At 48.7% G+C, this 23,100-nt stretch overlaps 9 protein-coding genes across 9 annotated transcripts; 4 read left to right on the top strand and 5 right to left on the bottom strand.

Moving 5' to 3' along the window:
- Positions 1–318: 318 nt before the first annotated feature.
- Positions 319–3,564, top strand: FPOAC1_009488 (uncharacterized protein; the record flags this gene model as incomplete). Its single annotated transcript, XM_044853914.1, has 3 exons — positions 319–746; positions 804–1,254; positions 1,303–3,564. 3 exons carry the CDS (start codon positions 319–321, stop codon positions 3,562–3,564), a joined length of 3,141 nt encoding a protein of 1,046 aa, XP_044706584.1.
- A 420-nt stretch (positions 3,565–3,984) lies between these two features.
- On the bottom strand, positions 3,985–8,064 carry FPOAC1_009487 (uncharacterized protein; the record flags this gene model as incomplete). The annotated part of the gene is made up of 2 exons (XM_044853913.1): positions 3,985–8,007; positions 8,059–8,064. The coding sequence occupies 2 exons, from the start codon at positions 8,062–8,064 to the stop codon at positions 3,985–3,987; spliced, it is 4,029 nt and encodes a 1,342-aa protein (XP_044706583.1).
- Positions 8,065–8,982: 918 nt separating this feature from the next.
- On the bottom strand, positions 8,983–10,383 carry SLD2 (DNA replication regulator sld2; the record flags this gene model as incomplete). The annotated part of the gene is made up of 2 exons (XM_044853912.1): positions 8,983–10,179; positions 10,225–10,383. The coding sequence occupies 2 exons, from the start codon at positions 10,381–10,383 to the stop codon at positions 8,983–8,985; spliced, it is 1,356 nt and encodes a 451-aa protein (XP_044706582.1).
- Positions 10,384–10,825: 442 nt separating this feature from the next.
- Positions 10,826–11,924, top strand: FPOAC1_009485 (uncharacterized protein; the record flags this gene model as incomplete). The annotated part of the gene is made up of 2 exons (XM_044853911.1): positions 10,826–11,753; positions 11,803–11,924. 2 exons carry the CDS (start codon positions 10,826–10,828, stop codon positions 11,922–11,924), a joined length of 1,050 nt encoding a protein of 349 aa, XP_044706581.1.
- A 359-nt stretch (positions 11,925–12,283) lies between these two features.
- On the top strand, positions 12,284–12,937 carry FPOAC1_009484 (uncharacterized protein; the record flags this gene model as incomplete). The annotated part of the gene is made up of 1 exon (XM_044853910.1): positions 12,284–12,937. One exon carries the CDS (start codon positions 12,284–12,286, stop codon positions 12,935–12,937), a length of 654 nt encoding a protein of 217 aa, XP_044706580.1.
- Positions 12,938–13,036: 99 nt separating this feature from the next.
- FPOAC1_009483 (uncharacterized protein) lies at positions 13,037–13,828 on the bottom strand (the record flags this gene model as incomplete). The annotated part of the gene is made up of 2 exons (XM_044853909.1): positions 13,037–13,712; positions 13,764–13,828. The coding sequence occupies 2 exons, from the start codon at positions 13,826–13,828 to the stop codon at positions 13,037–13,039; spliced, it is 741 nt and encodes a 246-aa protein (XP_044706579.1).
- A 1,239-nt stretch (positions 13,829–15,067) lies between these two features.
- FPOAC1_009482 (uncharacterized protein) lies at positions 15,068–16,231 on the bottom strand (the record flags this gene model as incomplete). Its single annotated transcript, XM_044853908.1, has 1 exon — positions 15,068–16,231. The coding sequence occupies one exon, from the start codon at positions 16,229–16,231 to the stop codon at positions 15,068–15,070; it is 1,164 nt and encodes a 387-aa protein (XP_044706578.1).
- Positions 16,232–18,168: 1,937 nt separating this feature from the next.
- On the bottom strand, positions 18,169–18,499 carry FPOAC1_009481 (uncharacterized protein; the record flags this gene model as incomplete). Its single annotated transcript, XM_044853907.1, has 2 exons — positions 18,169–18,333; positions 18,395–18,499. The coding sequence occupies 2 exons, from the start codon at positions 18,497–18,499 to the stop codon at positions 18,169–18,171; spliced, it is 270 nt and encodes an 89-aa protein (XP_044706577.1).
- A 2,242-nt stretch (positions 18,500–20,741) lies between these two features.
- On the top strand, positions 20,742–22,746 carry FPOAC1_009480 (uncharacterized protein; the record flags this gene model as incomplete). The annotated part of the gene is made up of 3 exons (XM_044853906.1): positions 20,742–20,744; positions 20,811–22,502; positions 22,561–22,746. 3 exons carry the CDS (start codon positions 20,742–20,744, stop codon positions 22,744–22,746), a joined length of 1,881 nt encoding a protein of 626 aa, XP_044706576.1.
- Between the last annotated feature and the right edge of the window lie 354 nt (positions 22,747–23,100).

The raw sequence follows: 23,100 nt of genomic DNA, 5'->3' as shown, positions 1-23,100 counted from the left end.
CATAACACAGGTTTTGATAGCTTCCTCTTCTTCGGCGTGCATTATCTCTCGACCGCCCCCCGCTTCTCTCTCTCTCTATCCCTCTCTTTCCGCTGTATCTCGTATCGCTTCCATCGTCGTACCCGATCTCCTCGTCCATCCCACCATCCCCATCCCCACCCCCGCTCCGGCTTCCGTATCCCCATCGCCGGATCTTGCGTGTTCACCAATTTACACCAGCGACTTCACATACCTACATTACAGTGCTGGTTCACCAGCGCTTCACCCACTTTGGGGCTTATAGCTTTATCTTAGAGCAAACATATCATCTCCAATGCAATGATGGAGCTTGAATCAACAGATATCAACTTTTCCGTCTCTTGGCTCCTGGGCCTCAAGCCCAAATCCACGTATCCTCTATGGGCACGAGAATTTATGACAGATGAACCCCGTTTCCTTGTGAGCCGCCTTCTCGGCCTGCTTCCAAGCCGCAAGCCCCGCCGCCGGTTGAGAAGGAGGCGTTGCCGTTCCAAGCTTGTAATTTCTTCCACAGAGCCGGCCGTGGAGGACCATCAAGATGCCATGGATGAGAACATGGATGTCTTTGGTCTTGGAAAGTTGTATGGCGACATTCCTTACGAAACCGAAGATGAATCCGACTCGGAATCTGAGGATGCACCTGTGGTGGAAGAGGAGCCTCCCGTGTTAGCAGAGCCAGAATTCCTCAGGCTTTGCAAAAACATGGAAGAGCTCCTCGATGAAATAGAGTAAGATGAAAATGTACTCACCAATTTACCCCAGAACTATTTACTAACTTCATATAGAAGGGCTCATCTTGAAGAGAACGACGACTCTGACAACGAATCGATTGACGGCCTAGAACCCGAAGACTGCGAAGATGATTCCCCGTCGAGACTCGAATGGCTGCGACAGAAAAAGGTAGAAAAAGCAGAAAACAAATACCTGGACCGAATCATGTCTTTATCGGGCCTGGAGGAAGCGAAGGCTTTCTTCCTGCAGACAAAAGCGAGAGTCAAGGCCGCCCAAAGACGTGAAACCGATTTGAACAAGGAAAACTTTGATGTGGTTTTCATGGGCAACGAGGGCACTGGCAAGACGATGTTGTCCCGTCTCTATGCTAAATACCTTATATCCCTTGGGGTTGTTAAGAAGTCTGGCGTCTTCACAGGTATCAACCGATTCTCGGCATACAACTTGTCCAAAACATCCACTTTGGGCACAATCCACAACACCTGCAATGCATGTGGCGGCTGTGTAAGTGGGACAATCCTCCCAGAACGAACATATTACTAACTTACTAAGATTGCCATTATTGACCACGCCCATCTGATGAACGGCGATGACAGCAACTTGTGGAGTCTTTATGTTAGGTCCCAAGATCTACCCGGGAAAGTCGTCTTGATTTTCTCTGGCAACGGCGAATGGGGTCTGTCAGACCTGATGGGCTATAGCGCCGAGGTTTCGAGTCACTTTCCCGTTCTAAAATTGCCCAACTACACTGCCTACGAGCTACAAATGGTTTTCCATGGCATGATGCGGAAATGGTTCAAGAACAGGATGGAAGTCGAGGGTGGTTATGACGGCCTCTATGTCAAGATTCTGATCCGAAGAATTATGTCTGACGCTAAAGACAAGACTTTCGGCAACATCTGGCCTGTCAAAAAAGCATTCCTCGTGGCATGTAGACGGCAACTTGAACGCTTCATACAAGCCAGGAAGACAGGGAATTATCTGGACGACTACACGATGACAAAAGAAGACCTATTGGGCAACAGACCCTCGCTTGGTCCCGAAAAGAGTCCTGCTTGGAAGCAGCTTCAAGAACTTGTCGGCTTGGACGATGTGAAAGAATCTATTCTCTCCGTTGTGAGCCAAGTAAACCAAAACTTCATCAGAGAGATGCGCGGTGATGATCCATTACATGTTTCCCCCAATCGTGTTTTCTTGGGTCCCCCTGGCACTGGCAAGACTACAGTTGCAAAGCTTTACGGTAAAGTCCTAGCAGACTTTGGACTTCTATCAAAGGGCGATGTTATCACCAAGACTCCAGCCGATCTCCTGGACCGCTATATTGGAGGGTCTGAAAACAACACCAAAGAGGCGTTACGGGAAGCCAAGGGAAATGTATTGATCATTGACGATGCCCATATGCTTGACCCTGGTACGAATGGTAGCAGTGGTAGCTCTAAGAACGGCGACTTCCGAGGTGCTATCATCGACACCATTGTGGCTGAGGTTACTGGTGCCGCTGGAGAAGACCGGTGCGTCATCCTCTGCGGGTACCCAGAGCAGATGAAGGATATGTATGCAAACACAAATCCTGGTTTGGCACGAAGATTTCCCTTGGACGCAGCATTCATTTTCGAAAACTTCAGCGAGGAGACCTTGGGCAAAGTATTGGATCTCAAGTTGGCAAAGGAGAAGTTGATCACCACCGAAAAGGCGCGAGAAGTTGCCATGGAGGTCTTGAAGCGAGCTTCCGTTCGACCAAACTTTGGCAATGGAGGCGAGGTGGACAATCTGTTGTCCAAAGCCATTTTGGCCCGATCTCGTCGCATCGCAAAAGAGAGAAAGTCTGATGACGAAGATCTTGACGCTGTTCCTCTGGAACCTCAGGACTTTGATGCCGATTATGACCGGCTGTCGCATGCCGTGAAGAACACTCGTGCACTGTTTGATGAGTTTGTCGGGTTCGAAGAGATTATTTCCAAGTTTGAATCGTATCAGTACATGGTGCAAGGTATGCGAATGCGCAATGTTGACCCACGGCCGTACGTGCCGTTTACCTATGTCTTCAAAGGACCTCCAGGAACTGGAAAAACGTCAACTGCACGAAAACTCGGTGAAATCTTTTATAACATGGGCTTGCTTGCGGCGCCTGATGTTATAGATGCCTCGGCATCGCAGCTTATCGGCGAATATTGCGGCCAAACTGGCCCCAAGACTCGCCGTCTACTTGAATCGGCTCTCGGCAAAGTGCTTTTTATCGACGAGGCCTACAGACTCACCGGTAGTCGCGGATCATTCGCTGAAGAGGCAGTCAGCGAGCTGGTGGATGCAGTGACAAAGCCACAGTTTGCCCGCAAGCTTATCATCGTCCTGGCAGGGTATGAAGAGGACATGGACCGACTTCTACGCAGCAACCAAGGAATCAAAAGTCGGTTTGCCACCGAATTCACTTTCCGTCCTATGCGGACCGAACAGTGCATCGAGCAACTCAGACAGGTTGTTGGAAAAGTAGGCATAACTATCCAGCCAACGCCCGAGATGGAGACGAGTATTCGGACGTCTCTGTTCTCCCTTCTGCAACGTCTGAGTAATGATAAGGGATGGGCGAGTGGCCGTAGTATTGAAACCCTCGGCGAACGACTAATTGGCCAGATCTTCAAAGAGTGTGCCATGAATAACTATACAGGAAAAGACTTGTTCGTTACAGGTCGCCAGTTGGTGACCATACTTGGGAAAGCATCTGGTGTCCCGTATGCCAGCATTAGGATGCCTGGAGTTCAGACTCCTATGGGTGCTAAAGTGATGACGCTTAAGGACCTCGAGACCTCGGAGTAAAGGGGACCAGGTTATTGGCAGGAGAGCCACGTGAAGTTCCGTATTTTGCTTCAAGCATTTACGTTGTGTTTAACTGTTATTTTGGGATAAGAGGATGCATCATGGGTATGAAAATCACCAGCGTAAGGCTGTTTTGGAGTTCTACGGGTTTATTTTTCACTTGCTACAGCCTCCAAGTAACTAGCAGTTTGGTTGTAATGACGTTAATGACATTCTATTTTGCAAAAACAAAAAGAAAAAGAAAAAGAAAAACAGTTCCTGGGTATCGTGTGAACCGAACCAAGCTAATTTACAAATACTCTGCCTGTATGAAGAACTCCTCTGATTTTCGTTCACCGACAAAATTGATCAGTAATATGGCGATAGTTACATGATCAAAATCACCGTCTCTGATTTCTGTTTGACATTGTTGTTCAAAAACTATTCGTTCTTCATAGTAGTGTGCCGCAGCCGACTGGGTCTAGTACGGCTAGAGGCCACGGATGTCCCTCTGCTAGGCGAGTCATCTTCCCCAGACTTTGGTGACTTTAATACGCGCACTTCAATGGCGACAGAGCTACGTTTCGAGCTCGACGAAGAAGTAGAGCTATGAGTAGGCGAGGCTTGGCTCATGTGAGGTGGGTTTCGTGATTTGCGCGAATGGTAGGGTTTGTTGTCGGGAGATGCCGACTTAGGAACAAACTCATCAAAGTTCACGGATGGTGAGAATTCAACCCCCATACGGGCTGGCGCTTTGGAAGAGCCTGTGATGGCAGAGGTAACCTCAACATCTCTTTTAGTATGATGCTCATCTGCAAGGCTCTGCACCCAAGCCTGGCGAAACATAGTGCCTAGACTGACAGCCACCTCTCGCGCAACACTGTTTCCAACAATCTTCCACTGATCTGACGAATTACCCAACAAAACCTCATGATCACGAAAACCTTGTGCTCGGCGCGCTTCCATAATTGTCAGAACACGGTTCTCAGACCAGTGTAGCGTTCGACCATTCTTTGCATCATCCGGGCTTTGACTTGTCACGATCGTCTCGATAAGACGGTCGGGACGCTGTCGGCCGTATGCTTTGGAAGCAGGGGCCATCCGATGCAGTGAAGTTTTACCTTCTTCCGGGAAGTTGAGACGTTCGGAAGGTGTGAGAACGCCTGAGCCAGCCTTCTTACAGTCCAGGCCGAACCATGCCTGAGCAAAATTCATGCCCCAGGGTCGAGTGGGGATGAGGCCGATTCTAGAACGAACAGTGGTTGTCATACCTATGGATACGCGATGATCAGGATATGGGACGCATATATCCGGTTTAGAGTCATAGACTGGGGGAAGGCCGGCGGTTGCAGCGCGAGCAGAGACAAAATCGAAGGGTGTAGCAACGGGTATGATTCGCTCCGCCATGGAGTCACCAGTTGGGGTACTCCCAATCCCATATTTCTTGGTATGCTCTGGATAGGCGTGCGTGATATGCGGTCGCTGAGGAAGATGGTGACCTGGTGCGGCAAAAACAACAAAAACCCGAGAGCGGCGCTGAGCGGAGCCGCAGGACGAAGCATCGAGGAAGAAGAATTGTGTTTGATACCCAAGTCCTACAATTGCGCAGATAAGTTGGCTGAATACGTCCTGATCGCGATTGATTTTGCTATGGATAATGCCGGGGACATTCTCGAGGAGACCATAACGGGGGCGATAAAGGTCGATGAACGAGCCGAAAGCCGCAACGAGGGATTGGTTCTTTCGTTGTGCAATAGTGGTTTTATCGTTTGTTAATAGAGAAAAACCAGGACAAGGGCTGCCGCCGGAGATGAAATCAACGTCTCCAATCGGAGGAACGTTCTCTGTGAACTTGCCTTGAATAGCAAAACGTTGCATATCGTCGATCGAGCCTAAGAATGGGTGCACCGCACCAGGGCCCGAAGTGTTAGCCATGTAGGTGTGCAAGGCCTTCCCATCATAGTCGTTTGCCCATCGCATCTCGATACCACCTCCGTCTTCTAGGCCACGACCAAAGTTTCCGCCTCCGCAGAAAAGATCGAGCCCGCGCAGCTTTTGCAGAGGCTCGGAGGGATCAAATCCTTGACGAAGCGAGGAAGGCAATACCTCGAGAGGCAAATATGACTTTACAGTAGTTTCTTCGTCAATGACTTCTTCATGCGTAATGTAGAAAAAGTTGCCCACACCATCACGATCATAGGGCGTTGGTATGTTGTCTTGGGCTTTAAAGAAACGGACGTAACAGGGCTCAAGAACGCGCCGGCTCTTTACCTCGAAGAGACTCTCACTATACACCAGCTCATTCGGTCGAGCATTTGATGCCTGGGGGTCAACTTGATGTCTCCTCATGAGTCGTCGGAATCTGTAGATGCCAGTACCATCCTCCTCATAAAAGGTTATGAACTCGCAAGGCTCAGACCGACCGCTCGCCTTATCGAGCATGACGAGCCGAGTCTCGCCAGGTTGATAAAGTGGCACCTGACGAGCTTTACGCTGATGTGAGCAATTTAGATGGTCTTTTTCAAAGGTTATCCATTTCCGCTCTGTAACGGCATAGGTCTGGCGACAAAAGAACTCCGCTTTGGTGGTTGATGTTCCTCCAAACTCAACCTCGTGAACACCCATGATTTCGTCTTCAGAAATCTTGGAACGCTCACCGCAAGAGCAATGGTCGGAGAGGAATAGCTCGTTATTCCACGGGTACTTCATTAAGGCGCAGAGGGTATCGACAGGCCGATAGTACCAGATCACATCGAAAGTCCGGATGCCCTTCTTGTCAACACGCACGCGCTGTACAAGAGCAAGCCAACGGTCAACATCGTTGAACCCATGCGAAAGATCACGTCGCCATTTTGTGCCAGAGCCCTCGCCATCCCTTTGCGTTGAAATAGTGTCTCCGGGTTGGATGTCTCGAATTTGCTGTTGGCCAGCTGTTGAAATGTTTTTAGCATCTTGGTGAAGCGGCGCCGGAAGCTCCAGGTGTCGCTTCTGTATCAGTTCATTCCTGAGCAACTCCGCCTCATCACTGAGTGACATGGCTTCAAGGCGATCACCGAAAGGTAGATGGTCGAAACAATCATAAATGTACTGTGTGACGATGGTTGGGGGAACGTCTTTGACATTTTTCCCTTGGTCAGAATCTACTTGACCTGCGGGTGACGCCGTTCGACTTGTGGACCTGGATGACTTCAAGCGTGCCTCCTTGTTGCTCTCTTTGCTCTTTGGAAAGCGCTCATACCGTCGGAATTCCCATATCTCAGCCCACAAGGTGTGATAGTAGGTTCCAGTGTCGTCCAGCACGCCGATAGCTTCCTTGTGTAAGAAGGCCAAGTTTGCAACAATAGAGGTTCGGAAGTCGGCACTTGGATGCTGCTCTCTCCACGATACAAAGACAGGATCTGTCTTGTGCGTCCTATCCAACCAATTGCTGAAGTTTGAACGGAAATGGAAGATTGTGACATCATTTTCGTTTTCTCTCATCACCTTAAGATAGTCAACAAAGTGTTTGGCGAGGTCGGCAACCCATAAGAATGGGCCGAAGAAACGGCGGTACTCTTTGGCGGGACGGTTCAGTCGATAGTATATGTTTTTCTTGAGGTTCATAATTGATTGAACCCAGATTTGATCGCGTACAGTGTGCTTGGATAGAGCACCGTAACCACCAATGGGCAAAGCTCGTATGGGTACATGCCGGACAAAGAAAGCCGCGTCTCCCACGCTCAGTTTCCCGTCGAAGAACATGTTTCTGTAACCTGTCTTTGTGTCCAGGTGATGAAGTGAACACATCTCCTGTTCATATTGTTTGCGCTCGCAGTAAACGGCAAAATCATTGAGCTCAAACTCAACGAAGTCGTCGGTATCTTGAACTTCGTGTTTCGTTGCCTCAAGGAGCTGAGCGACGACCTTGTATTCCTCATTGATTGGCGCATCAGGCTCAAAGGGTTCGTAGAAGGACCGCGGGATTAGGAACGAAGCCTCCGGAATCTCAACTCTGACGGAGTTGCCCATAGGAGGGTCTAGTGTATCGACCTTGACCGCGGTGCCATCCTCTTGTTCCAATGACTCAGCTGTGGCACCGGCTTGGTCAACTGCAAGCCCGAAATCTTCCTCTATTGCCATCTCTGGCTCCATATCATCAAGCATCTCGACATCCATGCCCTCGAAAAGGTCACCAGGACCCGAGTCATAGTTGGGTGGACTCGGAGCAGGCGACATTGAAGATAAATCGACCTGTTCCATCACACTCATGCGGTCTTCCTCCTCATCCTCCGTCTCACCAAACTTGGTCCACATCTTAGGCGTCCCATGGCCGATGCTGGTGCACGGTTCTTGTGGAACAAAAGCGTCCTCAAACACATCATCAAAGCCATCATTTTGATTCGAGGATGTCATCCAGTCGATGTTGGGATTAGCTAACACCTCTGGTGGGACGTCAATCCCATCATCTTCGTCCAGATCGATATGCTGAAAAGTATTAACGAACAAAGTTCACTGCTACTGGTCCTCCCAACTTACCGGCATATCGGACGCCTTGTCCTCTTCTATCGAGTGCACAACATGTATGTGAAAAATTGATTTGGAGGAAATTGAACTCTCAGCAAACCTGATCTAGCTGAACCTGCTGTGTGACAAATAGGCGATTCTAATGAGCCCGGCAGTAACGGCTGTTCTTCCTGAAATAGCAAGACTTGACTTTGTAAAGTCTACAGAACAAGGGGAGGGTGTACAATGAGAAGAGTCGCAAGTGGTGATGACTAAAAATTGCGACGCGCCCAGCAAATAGCGAAGTGCACGCGGACCCAAACAATGTAACTACCTGTTTCCGAATTGACGAGAACAAAGAAAGGCAAGAGCGTCTCGGGGTTTAGCTCTTTACAAAAAAGAAAGAAAGAAATATATGGTGAAGTTTGGCTCCCTCGCGTTTCTTTGTTTGATATTTTAGTGGGAAAGTTACCTATGGGGGTAAGGATGGAAGTATTAAACATTGATTGCCCGATTGAATGGCTAGGTACCAATCGTGGACTGCCACATGACGCATGCATTGGCTGTAGGTAGCAGGGCCATCCATACCTGTCGGGAGGGACAGCGCTAAGCCTTAGGTAGTTAAATGGGCTCAAACACCTACTGGAAGCTGAGGCTTCTCTCTTCTGTACATGAAGAAAACTCCTTCTAGAAGCTTGGATATGGCAATCACTTTATGTTCAGAGAACAGCCCGGGTGAAGATTGAGTACTAGCCATAAAGTGTGTGCAACAAACAAATACATCCATAAAAAAACCAAAATCATATTGAATTCTTCTCCAACGCTCATTTATACTAGGTATATAACATAATCACCCATGCATTGCCTCTTCTCATCTGTTGGTATAACCTTTGAACCAGGACGCCATATAATGCATCTCATGATAGATAACTCATGTACCAACCAAGACTGCTCTCGTTACTTTCTTCGGCGGAATCTACTATTAAAGCCTGGCCCACCCTTGGATCCGTGATTCCTAAGCTTCAGTCTTTGGAAGTTTGCATGTGCTAACTCATTCACCTTTCGTGCTGCTTTCTTGACAGCGCCCTCCTTCTTCTGCGTGGGCTTCTTCTCAGATATCTCATCGAAATCAGATCCAGCATCCTCACCACCAGCTTGCACTTCATCGTTCTCCACATCGCTTTGAGGATTTGCTGCCATATCCTCAGGTCTCTTGACCCGGACTGGACGCATCTTGGCCATTCTTGTTGTTCGCTTCTGGCCCTTCTTCTTGTACACTCTCGTCGGATTGTCTCCCTCCACTGGACTGTCGTACGCACCTTCGTCATCAAAACCACCAAGCGGTAGTTGCTGTGTTTCGTTGTCGTAGACCGGTACGTTGTCCTTAGGTTTGGATGGGAAAAACGTCTTTGGTTTCGCTTCACCCGCTCCACCATCCTCAACATCGCGCAATGCATCAAGGTCATCATCCAGATTTTCCTCCTCAACCTTCCGTAAACTTGCTACAATTTCGCTGAGACCTCTTGCAAATGGTTTGCGTGGTAGCCGTAGAGGAGCCGGGGCGTCAAAATCGCCGTTCTCGTCCAGAACTGGTAGGGTATTGCGCTTCAAAAATGCTGGCGTGTCAAATTGAAGCTTGGAAATCGAAGAAGGCGTCACAGCATCATGATTTCTATCCTTATTCTTTAATGGAGTCATGAAGTGGTTTAGTCGCTGTCGTTTGCTAGACGACATAGGGGTTCGGCCAAGCCTTTCTTCTTCGTCGTCATCCGTTGCTGCTGACCTCTTACTTGGAGTAGCATCAATCTTTCGAGCGGACCCCGTCTTGATCGCAGAATCGTTCCTTGATGGCGTTCCTAGTTCTTTCTCTACCAGTAAATCGAAAAGTCCAAGTACTTGACCATCTCGTTGTGGTGTAGGACCAACCGAGGTGACAGAAGTGGGACTGAACAGTTTCCGTGATATAGCTGGGGTATTCATGAGCTCCTCATCATGGTGTTGGGTACGATTCTTGGCTGGAGTTTCGATATGCTTGTTCTGTTTCGTGGGCGTTTGTGCTGGTAGACCATCTAATTTTCCCTTTGCGGACTCGGGGGCTTCCTTCGAAGGGATTGGTATTTTGCCCGAGAGAATATCTCGAACCTTGTTGTAGTGCTTGTATTTGGAAGCTGTCGACTGTTAGAAAGGCGGTTGCTCTACAGATTTGGGGAACTTGCCGATGTCTTTGTTTGCTTTAATATCTCCTCTTCCTGGCTTCTGGCCGTCGTGCGATTTTGCCCATTCTGTTTCCCAAGTTTTTAGGTCAATGCGCAATTGCTGCGATTGATTTTCATATTCGGCTCTGGTGTCTTTATCCATGGCTATAGTCTTATGATCGTATAGTTGAAAGTTCGTGCGATCTCGACTGAAAATGTATGGACAGCAAGCAGATTGTGATCATGAGGGATGTAGACAGTGGAATTGAGTGTCGCGATTAATTTAGCACGTAGAACGCGTAAAGACTGTAGTGATTACAATGCAGGACGCGAACCACTCAACGCGAGTCCCACATCGTCATGACAGGTAATACGAACAGGGTTGGAACGGAATTAAGCTCCAGGCTGTGGCACTACTACGTACCTATCCTTGTACTCCATACCTTAGTACCTACCACCTCCACCTACTCCAATTTCTTATTCATCCATCATGCATTATTCATCCTCATCACTCTCGTTCAATACCTTTTCTGTCTTGCATTAGACCACTTAATATCTCATCAAAACCTCAGTGATAACCTGGGCGCCACATATTCTCGACCCCCATGCAGATTATGGAAGTAGTACAGCCTGCAGACGATCTACAACGCCAAGTCCTTCAAAGCACCCTCAACGAAATCGCGACCCGGCAAGAAGAAGACCTCACCGACTGCTGCGTCATCTGCCTCGAGAGCATCACCGAAGTCTGCGAGGCCATCCCTTGCCATCACCGAAACTTTGACTATATTTGTCTCCTCAGCTGGCTTGAACAATCCCCGAAATGTCCCCTCTGTAAAGCTGTTGTCTCTCAAGTTCGCCACGCTCTGGATGAGCCTGTCGCAAAGACCTACATCGTTCCCAGACCTGCTCCGGAACCTGAGAAGCAACAACCCGATCATAGACCATATGCTCCGTCTACTATTCGTCGTCAACTCCCTCCGCGACGACGTCCTTATGCCCGTCGATCCCGATATGAAACACCCAACCTAAGCCCATCAGATGAGATCGCACGACGGAGAGATGTATATCGGCACAACCGATATTCAAAGCACGTAGGGACAAATAGACTGTCCAGATATCGTGAATTGACTCCAGCTGTTTTCTGCGCAGATAGTGAATTAGTATCGCGCGCACGTATGTGGGTTCGGCGGGAGCTTCAAGTATTTCCCTTCTTGAGTCCTGATGCCGGCGAGACTGAGCTAAGGCCCAGGCCGAATGCCCCCAGAAATACTGTGGAACAGCGACGAGCAAATAATGCCGAGTTTCTTCTTGAGTACATCATTGCGGTGTTGAAGTCTGTGGACATCATGGGTAGCGCCGGCCAGGCTGAGGAAATGATTTCAGATTATTTGGGAAGAGACAATACGCGGCTCTTTTTACACGAATTGAGAGCTTGGCTTAGAAGCCCATATACGAAACTGGCGGATTGGGACAGAGCCGTCCAATACGAGACATCTGTCCCGGACACTCTTGGTGTTGACTCCGAACAGGCAGGTAACTCAAGGCAAGGCCAACACGAATCTAAATTTAGACATTCAAACAGTCGGAACGCCGCAAGAGGACAAGGCGACTATTATCGCCCTGGAGGTCGTTCACAGCGGCCGAGAGAAGTACACAGACACGAGCCATATGCTAGACGGCACAGTAGAGGTTCATAGAGTATAGCATTTAGATGGGCTTTGGATATGGATATGATACCCGGGGAACAATCTCCATCTGCATGAATAATGAGAACGAATTACAAATCAGAAATTTCCTTTCATTGCTGCCTTCTCTCCCTGGACTATGCCTTTGAAGCTTGCTGCTAAGTGGGCGGAGTTCCGCCCTCTCATTGAAGGCTTGAAGCTGTATAATTCTGCCTCGGACTTTGCATATTATTTAAGATGTCCAAGATATTGTAATTGGGACTCACAGCGACTGATCCTGCATTCACAAGCTTCATCACATTCGAGACTTTTCGTTCTTACATCCTTCACTCATCAAATTTCTTACACAAAATTTACCACCCTCCCAGTAACATCATCATGCCTACAATCTCTATAAACGTCATCTCCGACCCTGTCTGCCCCTGGTGCTTTATCGGTGCCCTACGTCTCTCTCGCGCCATAACTCTTTATCTTAAAACCGTCTGCTCTAACGACACGATTTGCACGAAGTGGCACGCCTACCAACTCGACGCTGACACACATACTCAACCTCTTGTGTCCAAAATAGCTTCCAAATGGGGTGTTGATCAAGTCCCCGTCGTAAAGGCCCGCCTCAATGGCATTGCGAAGAGAGAAGGGCTCGAGTTCAACTTTGACTCGACAATTGGGAACACAAGAGATGCGCATCGGTTGGAGAAGTTGGGAAGGAAGGTCGGGTTGGAGATGGAGATTGCGATGGAGATTATGAGAATGTACTTTCTGCGAGGAGGGGACATAACAAGCAAGGATGACTTGGCTGGCGCGGCCGAAAGGGCTGGTGTTAGTAAGACTGAGGCGAGGGAATGGTTAGAAAGTGATGACGGAGGTAAAGAAGTTGATACCGAGGTTGCTGAGATGCGGAGACTTGGTATTAGAGGTGTTCCGCGATACATCATCAATGATAAGTTCACAATAGATGGAGCAGAGGATGTGGGAGAAATTCTGGAAAAACTGGTTTTGGCGCGGGAAGAGGCTCTCGCAACAGACATGTAATTATAACTCATACATCACCAGACTTAGATGAATCATAGACGCTGCGTGGAATAAACCATCTTCATATCTCATAAGGGTATCATATCATTACTCCCCACCTCACATTCTCATCAATCCCCCCAGATCCTTCTCCATCTGTCTCAATCTCACCTGCAACTCCCTCTTCTTGACTTCCATCTCCTTCGCCTCTTCTTCCTCCCGTCTCAGATCATCTTCGGTCCACACATCGCCCTCGTCTTCTTCCTCTTCTTCTTCATCGAAGTAATCCCGATGATCAAGATTAGCCAGCTGGTCTGACTGCTCCTGAACTCGCGCTTCGTAATACGCCGCTGTGTTCTTTCCGTGTGCATGCTTGCTCCTCAACGTAGCAATGCGCTCCCGCGCACCAGGTAGCTCGTAGACACCGCAGAGCTTTTCTGCGCCGCGAAGGAGGACGTTGACGTCTACATCGCCTTTGCGATCTGACTCTCCGCGCCGCAATTCCTCATGCATTTGGCCACCCAGGACAGCTGCCACGGCGGTCTGCCGACGAGGATGTGTACCTGTACGCGGAGGGGGCCCCGTGGTTACTTCGCCCGAAGCTACGTTAAATACAGTCTGGCGTCTACTCGAGGACCTCTTCTTCTCTGGTTCGGTAGGCTTGAGTGTCGTTGGAGGTGGAGGGGGTGGTGGTACGGAGAAGAGGGCGCGCTCGTGAGGTTCGGTGTCACGAATGATAGATGTGATATCATGATTGGAAAGCAGGGCATTTGTGAAAATTTTTGGCGGAGGGAACCTGGAAGTAGAAGTTCAGTGGTAAACAGTCAAGAAAGGCCTAGAAACTTACGGGAGGTCGTTAATGCCCTGGCAGGAATAGCCAATCTGTTCAAGGTGCGCCGAGATCAGCGACATGGCGAGAGATATTCGGGTTGCGCTAGAGGAAATAGAGAGTCTGCAGGAGATATCTTCCGAATAAGATGCCAATTTCTTTATGTACAAGTCGTTGTCGATAGAGGAAAAGAACACTTTCAATATGTATTGAGATGAGCACTGAGACGATGGCTTGTATTGACGAATGGTGGAGTTTCAAAACAATGATCGCGGGCAGCTCTTATCGATAAGCACTCCACTCGTAGTGACTTACACGCCTTAAGATGTCTTGTTCACACGATTGAAATGACATGACTTGATCATTGATACCTTCTTGCTGGCTTCATTATAAACTGGTTATAGGCTAGTTCATGGTCTTCAATTTGATAAGTTCTGCTACATTCACCACTGGTGCAGTTCATATGGCCCTGGGATCTACCTCAACAAATACAATCGATCATCGCACAAAGAAACCACTTCAAGGCATAGTTAGGTAGTTAGTGTCTTGGATTTTCCCCGTTCCTGAATATCTGCCAAGCCAAGGTCTCTACCGCTTAACCTACACAACTAGACTTGCTTTTGGTAGCAAGACAGGAGAGACGGGACATACGAGCTAACAACGTCGCTGCTAGGCCCCAGTGATAAAGGTCACCGACATTTCGATTGTGTACATGTCATGATGCATGCATTGGAAGATAACACAGCCGGGACAAGAAACTCCGATATATCACAATCTCATATTGCTTCGATAATGATGATAAATGCCAAAGGAGGGCTCTTGAGCGCTTGCTAGACTTTACTCATTTTCCTTCACATACATAATCTTTCTTCCGTGTTAAAACAACATCCATCTTATGCTTGCAAGTAATAGATAGTAAAAGTCTAAAGGTATCCCAATGAAATTCAATGCGACAACCCCGTATTCGCCTTGTTGTGTTAAGCCTTGATGCTAGTTCTATGCAAAACATTCAATATCATATCATCCGTCCAATGTTCTCCTCATCTTTTGATACACGCCTAGCGCATAAACCAACCATGAAGCTTGGCCGAGGCGAAAGCAATCAATGGTCCGGCGTTGCTGAACCCTGGTAGGTTCAGGGGCTGGCTGGTCGGTGCGGGCGGTGTCATGCTCGTGTGTGTTGTAAAAAGGTGAGTCGTCGTCGTCGTCTTTAGAGGAACCCCTGGTCACCTCCTATCATCGTAATGTCATTAATGGTGATGCTTATAGCGGCCAGGGCATCTTCGAGATTGTTATAGCCGATATGGTGTCTGAATCGAGCTCTAACTTGAGTCCATCTCCATAATTTCTATGGCCCAATAGGGTAATTCCCTAGCTAGATCCTCATGCGCCACAAGCTCATCCTCACTCGAGTCAGGTTCCTCAAGTTCCTCGATTCGCGCAGGAGGTTGAGGGGGGTCATGGAATAACAGACTCGTTCGGTGCATCTTTCTCCGCATGCGACGTGCGCTAGAGCCGACCTCGTTGGCATCGAGTCCCTCGCCATCGTCTTCGGAATCGCTGAGTTCGCTGTGTGTTCGTTTTCCAAAGCTGCTGCCCATGCTCATTCGACGTATCCTCTTAAGTCGCTCTCGGTGCTTAAGGAATATCGCTTCTTCGTCAGGTACACCTTCAGGGTCAGCCCCTGGTTCGGTTTCCGACGTTTCGTTGCTGCAATTGAGGTTTCGGAAATCCTTGACCATAGTTTTGTGCTCTTTTCTATGTCTTGACCTTGACCTTGAGCGACTGCGGTTGGATTCGATCTCAGTGGGCTGTAAGACATCCAATCCGTCGCAATCGCTGTCCATAGGGTCAACATCTTCGAGTGTAAAATTGTGAGCAATTGCCGCAGTAGTTGCAATAGTAATATGGGAGGCCTCGGCCTCGTCAATAGTCTCAGACTTTTCCGATTCTGCATCCGAGTCAGATTCAGACGTGTCCGAATCACTGGAACTATCGGTGTCTTTATCAAGGTCAACATCAGAGTCATCAATTGGCGATGATACAGCTGGGCCGGTAGCATTCCCCATACTGCGTATGCTGGGGCTCGCCGACTCGTCGCCGTTTTCGCTGCTACTATCCTCGTCGCTACTGTCATCATCGGCCATACCGGACGACGAAGACGAACGAGGACTCAGCTGCTCAGGCCCAAGAGAAGGTCGATAACTGAATTGGTGGCCATCGCCAACCGGCCTAATGTTAGGATCCGAGTCCAAGGGCTGGAAGTAATCGTGAAAGTCAGGTTGACGCCTTGGTTTTAGACTGGTTTTGCGAGAGAAAGGCGGCGACGTAGTGGGTGTCTCTGGAGGCGAGTTTGGGTCGGCGGTGAGAGGCTCATCCTGGGTTTGTACTTGAGCTTGAAATTGTGCGACGTTGAGGTTTGGCGTTTCGGGGCGCCGCCGAAGGTTGCTGCTCTTTTTCGGCGGCATGGCTGATGTAGTGTACATACAAGACCTTGGGATTGAGGTCTGGTAAGAAACGTATATATGATATAGGACAAGGGAAACCCCAATTGAGTCAAAAAAATCTTTGTTCGACCAATCGATAGGGAAACCGTCTGAGCCTGGATCTGAAGTCTTGGGTAAATCTGTCAACACGGCAAATCGAATTGATTTTGGACGATATCTTATCGATCGACGTCGAGCCAAGTATGTATTGGATAAACGGTTTGGTAGGCGTTGATGTGGGGTAAAAGAAACGGATTGAAGCGAGCCGATCCGGACGTAAAGAGAGCGAAGGTGAAGATGTTCTTGAATCCGACGGTAAAACTGGTGTGAGGGTGGTGTCGGTCAAGACGACAATGCAATGTCTTGACTTGGAGCGAAGAAAGGAGAGGATAAGAGAGAAGAGAAGAAAAAATTGTAACTGTCGACTACTGCAAGCAAGACAATGCAGACCCAGGCCAGGTATGCAGCGAATAGTGCTGGTTTGGGGCGTGGGTGAGAACGTGGGTGTGAGCGAGAGCTAGAGCTAGAGAGCCAAAGCTCGAACGTGGGTGTCGTCAAATGTCGACGTGGGTGTGGTTGTGTTATGCAACAGTGGGTTAGGTAGCTAGACAAGACAAGGTAGAGCTGGGATCCAGTACTACGCGGGGCTGCCAGCAGAGCATAAGAGGATGCAATGCACCCAAGTGGTCAAAGGTGGGAGTGAGAGGGGAACGTAGATGGAGTCGATTGGGCCCCTGGGTCAAGTCTGCCTTTGATACGGTGGGGGATTTGGTGATATGCCTCCCTTCTAGGGCCCTCGATAGTGTAGTGTAGGTAGCACAAATGATGATGCCAGCACTGACCCTGCGTTCAGGAAGATCAATTGGCTCGATCAGGGGAATTCGGAAACAAGAATAGAAGGTTCAAGGAACCCCAAAAGAAGAAGCGGAGGTGAAGACGAGACGTGGGACAGAGCAAGCCAAGGCCTGATCTGTTCGCTGGTGGGTGGTCCCGTCAGGTTCAGGTCTTCGCTTGGTTCAACTTTGGGCCTCAACCCAGTCTATACCGATGTTTGAGTTGACCAGCTAGTAGCGGACAACAATAATGCGTGGTAGCAGGGGAAATGGTCGACGTGATGAATTCAATCAATGCAGTTGTCGTCGACGATATCTAAAACGATAACGATAGCAATAGTCAGGGAGTCAGAACCCAAAGGAGAAACCTCCAACACGGAGAAGATGATATGCGACTTGTGTTTGGGGTCATGATAAGTCTTTGTTGTAAAAGATGACAGGATATGTCCTGGAAGAGGGACAGAGAGCAGATAAAGAGAAGACCTGGCGAGATCTTCTCAGTCCGCTTATCGCAATATGGATCGAATTGTTGATTCAATCAGTTGCAGGCCCCTACCGCGATAGCCCAGGCGAGCGATGTGGGCAGTCAAAGCTCTGTCCTGTCTGTGCAGTAGAAGAATCTCACCGTCGAGATTAGTATAGCGTTGATTATCAATCCTGCTTCTAGTTTGCCTTTCACTTGGAATAAAAACGTTTCAAGTGAAGATGACAAAAAGAAAAAAGCAAAAGAGGGAAAATAAAAGAACAATGAGGAATGCGAGAAAAGAAGAAGAAAAAAGTCGGGAGGGGAAGAGATGAAAATAAAGAAATAAAAATAAAAATAAAAAGTAAGGTATAGAAGGAGCTGCGCAGTCCTGCCCAGATGCAATGCAAGTGAGATGAATGGGCAGGAGTCAGGAGGGGCCGAACATCAAACGAGGTTACTAGGCCGTGCTACGCTGAATGATTGCTAAACCGACTACTGAGCTGAGGTGATGACCGAATGCACAACAGAAACAAACGACTCGATGTATGTCACGAAATGGTACCAGCCTAGTACCAGACAGTACAGCGATGGTCGGGCAACCTCACCTGCAAGTCGAGCCAGGGCCGATCAACGGCAGACTAGACGATGTGCCGAGTCGAATGACGAGCTGTACTAGCATAATAGCGGGTTGAAGTTGACGATCTCCTCTGGAGAAACGGCTCTTTTTCGTTTGTGCGCAAAAGGACAAAGCAAGAGTGGACTGTAGTATGCGAAACGGGGCCGGGTCCGGACTCGGCTCGGGTCTGTACAGAAAATTGAAGAGGTTGGGCTGCCGGTCTGTCTTCAATCGAGCGGGATGAATACCAATGTCTTAATTGATGCAACCTGAGTGGCCCAGGTAAGATCTTGCGCCGCAGAGATGTTTCTTGGCTTAGATCTGACTGTCTTACACTGGCTGTGTCTGTCCATATTCGTCTGTCAGATGAGAAACCACGGACTTGGTTTCCAAGCTTTTGCGCTGTTGAGGCTCCGGGTAAGACGAAAGGCGAGAACGTCACATTCGGGCGTTGCAAGATGCACCGAGAGGCAAAATTACTGTGCTTATAAACTAGAATTACACGTTTCTGTTCTCACGCAGACTCTGGTTCAGGTTTATAGGGTTGCCTTTTTCTTCTTTTCTGCACCACGGGGTGGATTCAATGGTGTATGTATGTTCAGTTGGGGGCCAAAGCGCAAGCGTTGGATTGACACATGTGTATGTTCAAGTAATCAACATGAAATCTACAAGTTAGAAGAGACTCGATTATTGTAGAATAGGTAGAGTGATTGAGGTCTCGATGAGCCTGTGGCTATATTCAGCTACAGTTGGATACACTACTTATACATGTTACACACGACCGACGGCAACTCGCCTTATTAGCCTGCCTTGGCTGTGGAACAGTCTAGTTGATGCATTTTACGAATATTGTGCTGTAGACACCTGGAGATTATAGTATAGCTATGATACAAAATATTAGACACAAGGAACGGCCCGCTCTATACACTCCGCCTATCTATTGAATATTCATGTGAAAGTCAAGGAGAAGAAATCGATCTTCGCCGAGTCGAATCGAGTAGAGTCCAGCCCTGCACAGTCTAAGTCTAACCCTGCACAGCTAGCGTCGGGTCTCTGCCAACACAGAACAACCTTGAAATGGAAGTTGGATAATACACCAGAAGAGTCTTTACCGAGTGGAAACACCTTTTCTTGAATCTCTGTACAAGAGTTGGATCCGATAAACATTGATCAAAACAAGTCGTCCCCAAACCGTGTGTGAATAACGCGTTCGAGCCTGACGGAGCTGAATGACAAGAGCATCGCTTCTTCTAAGCGCCGTCGTGGACCAACAAGGCAAGGGGCATCACCGACACGGCACGACTTGGGCAGCAATGCTCAAGAGGTCCAAGTTAGGGTCTATTTGATCTAATCCACAACGAACCGGCTTTGGCCAGAAAAAAAATATGACAAGGGACTGTTTGTGTTGGTTAATAGGAACCACTACCATGGATTGTTGAGGCTTTTGACACGTTAGTGTGACTCTTACATAGTGCCTACCTTTTAATTCTCTCAAGTGTAAGGCCATGTTCAGTTTGGCCACGACGAATACCATGTCATTCCTGATGAAAACGCGGTAATGCGACGGTTGATTTGGGTTAATTGATCCAATATTAGGCTCTATCTTTCTGGCCTCGGAATGCAAACGCTGATGAGCTGGCAAACATAAGATGCGAATAGGAGACTGGGTGCTGCACTCAAGTTGCATCCACGCAAATGCTCAAAAGCAGAATAGATTTTGGGCACATGAGGTAAGTATTCAAGGTGCAGGAAGTGAGAAACGTACGATACGTACTGGATAAATACCAAGGTACATGCTTGCCTATTTCGCTCATGATGCGAGGGTCTTAAAGGTACCAGCACTGATACCCATTGTTCGGTACCGAGACGCCGCTCGTAGCTACTATCGTCATGACGCATCCGCGAAGTTCGTCTCTGCGAGGAATTGGATCCTCCGAGTTTTGTCCTGCAGAGTTGGACGAAACTGGGTTGGGAGTCCAGAATGTGCCTATCGCAACAGCACACGTCTGATGGCATCATTGTGTAGCATTGGTGGTAGTCAACCGTCCCAATGAGTAGCATAACATACTCATCGTACAGAGAAGCTAAACTTTCGCTTATCGTTTTGACGTTTTGTAGCCGAGACAGCCCAATGAATCGGGACTGTCAAGACAAAGGGTTATTACTGTCGTGTGTAACATTCTGGGTTTAGGCCACTGGCCTGTGCATCTGATGACGCTGTGAATCATGACACTTCAAAATGGAAGAAGAAGAAGAAAAAGCAAAGAAGAAACCTTACATAAGGACAATATGAAGATATCTCGATTCAAGAGCTATAGAGAATTTGAAGCGTTGTGTTAGGCAATTGAAGGGTTTGAGTTACGTTTAAACTCAATCTAACCCTAAATTTGTATCATAATGATGAAGGAGGCGTAGAATAACATTGGACCCAGTCCGCGATAAACCACTTCCCGGATCTTGGGCGGAGACAAGGACGGACGGGACTGCCCCGCAACCCCATTTCAACGCCCCAAGCCGCTGAAACTCAAACTCAATTAATTGGTGGGCGATAAAGTCAACAAAACAAACCGTTTCCTTGCGCATCTACAACCCACAATGGTAAGTGAAAGCAACACTGTATGTCGCCCAAAAAGGTCAAAATAACCAACAGTCATTTCTTATTAGTCTTCGGACCCAAAACCACAAGCGCGCAAGCGTGGTCGGCCCGCAAACGCGACTAAATCTCCTACTACCAGCGCGTCGCGAGATCGTCCCGACGAGTACGAAGCCGATAACGAAGAACCTGTGCTACCGAAGCAGCGAGGGCGACCAATGAAATTGGCGCAAGAGAATGCGACGGAAGAGATAGTAGCTAAGGAAGGCAAACCTCGAAAGAAGCGCGGCCGACCATCTCTGGAAGATAAGAATACGGAAAAGCGAGAAGAAGATGCGCCACTACCGAAGAAAAAACGCGGTCGGCCCTCGCTGGAGAGAAATCAGGACGAACAAGAACCAGAACCGCAAGCAGTGGATGAGATGCCACGGAAACGAAAGCGCGGTCGTCCTTCACTCGGAAAGAACAAAAATAACGATATGCCTGAGCCTGAGCCTGAGCCTGACCAGGAAGGCGTAGAAGAGGAGGCGCAAGCGAAGAAGACGCGCGGCCGTTCTAAGACGAACCGGAATATCGAAGATCTGGAGCAGCAAGCAGAAGGAAATGAAAAGCAACTGAAAAGAAAACGTGGCCGACCCTCCCACGAAAAGGTTCAGAATGATCAAGAACCTGTGCAAGAAGTAGCACAAAATTCTGAGAACCCACAAAGCAAGAAAAAGACAAAGGGAAACCAAGTAGAACAGCCAGATGAGCAGCAAGAGGAACTTGAGCCAGAGCCCGAAGAATCCCAACCAGCTCATCGCAAGAAGCGCCAACGCAAAGCGCCAGAACCCGAACTAGAGGAACAAGAGCCAGAGGAAGAGGAACAGCAGGTCACGCGGGACTCACGAAACTCTCTGGATAATGCCAGGGGAGATGTAAATAAGAAGGGGCGCAAGGCGAAAAAGTCCAACAAGACGACTCGCGCATCGCAAGAAATCGCTGAGGATCAGCAACCCGATGAACCTACCAAGAAGCGCGGACGACGAAGAGGGGGGAAGCCGCCAGCTGACGAGGCCGATGAGCCTGAACCTGAACCTGAACCAGAACCCGAACAACAAGGACAGCATAACAAGAAGAAGCGCCGCAACAAGAACGACGTGCCATCCGATTTGGATGGATCCCTTCCCTCCCCACCAAAACCGTATCTTCACATCGCCCCTTTCAAGCGCACCATCCGCTCCTCCCATATCGCTGTCAAGTGGTCTCCCCTAACCGGATCATCACTCCCCGCAGCAACATCCATCCTCGCGCTCGCTCAACGGCCCATTCTCCAGCGAACAGCCACAACCCGCAACCGACGTGACCATGCGACCGCGGCCCTGAACCTCGTTTCTCGCCGTATAGAGCGCAAACTCGACCGCGGTGTCCCCTTCCCAGCTGCGTCATCAACGACGAGTACTCGGCGCCGCGCAGATGCAGATGGGGGTCGCGCGATGGAGCTTGATTTTGAAGCAGTGCTTGATGGAAAACAGGCGTTGGAGAGACAGCTCCACCCGGCAAAGCATGCGGTGGGGTTGTTGAAGGTCGAAAGGGATAGAATGGAAAAAGAGCTTGAGAATGACTATGAGGTGTTGAGAGGCTTAGAGGCAAACGCGAGAGCGCAGACTAGAGAGCGCAAGGATTTGTTCCGGAAAGCGCATGTTCTGGCACCAATCTTACCACCTAAGAACCAGGGCCATGATACACAATTCGTGACCAACAAAGATGAGGGGAGTCTCAAAGTAAGTCCATCATCATCTTTGCGTTCCACGCCTATGAGGGAAATCTAACACGTGACAGGAACTTCTTGAAACACCCCTCGAGCCTCTTGCGCTTCAACTTGCCGGCCACGTTGATAGCATCCGTGGAAACCTTCAGCAGGCTGAGGGTGTCACACCGCAACTCAACCGTACAAAGGCAGCGTTACAAGACGTGTTGCAGGAGTATTTGGACAGTGATATGTATGAGCAGGTTCTCCTCGGATAAGTGCTTTATTTACGATACGATATGATGAAATAGCACGTTTGCATTATGAATAGAAGCAAGGCGTTTGGGGATTCGGTTTTGAATGGGTTTGCGTTGCAACTAGCATAGCTTTGCCGAGCGACTGTGTTGGGAATACAGATGAAAGATACCTATGAGCAGGGGAAAGCTCTATACACTACTTGTAGCTTAGTTATTGAACATACTCAATGGTCGCAATACGACAGTTATGTTCACCAAACACATCTCCTATTACAAAATATATACAGTAAAGGAAAGATATACATATAGACAAACAAAACCAAGGAGACAGAGACTAGGCTACAGAACCTCGACCCCAGGTATATAAAGCATGAG

The sequence above is a fragment of the Fusarium poae genome, chromosome 3, assembly GCF_019609905.1.
Source record: "Fusarium poae strain DAOMC 252244 chromosome 3, whole genome shotgun sequence".
NCBI classification, from domain to species: Eukaryota; Fungi; Ascomycota; class Sordariomycetes; order Hypocreales; family Nectriaceae; genus Fusarium; species Fusarium poae.
The sequence above is the reverse complement of the archived record's forward strand: the minus strand, read 5'-3'. Positions and strand labels throughout refer to the sequence as shown.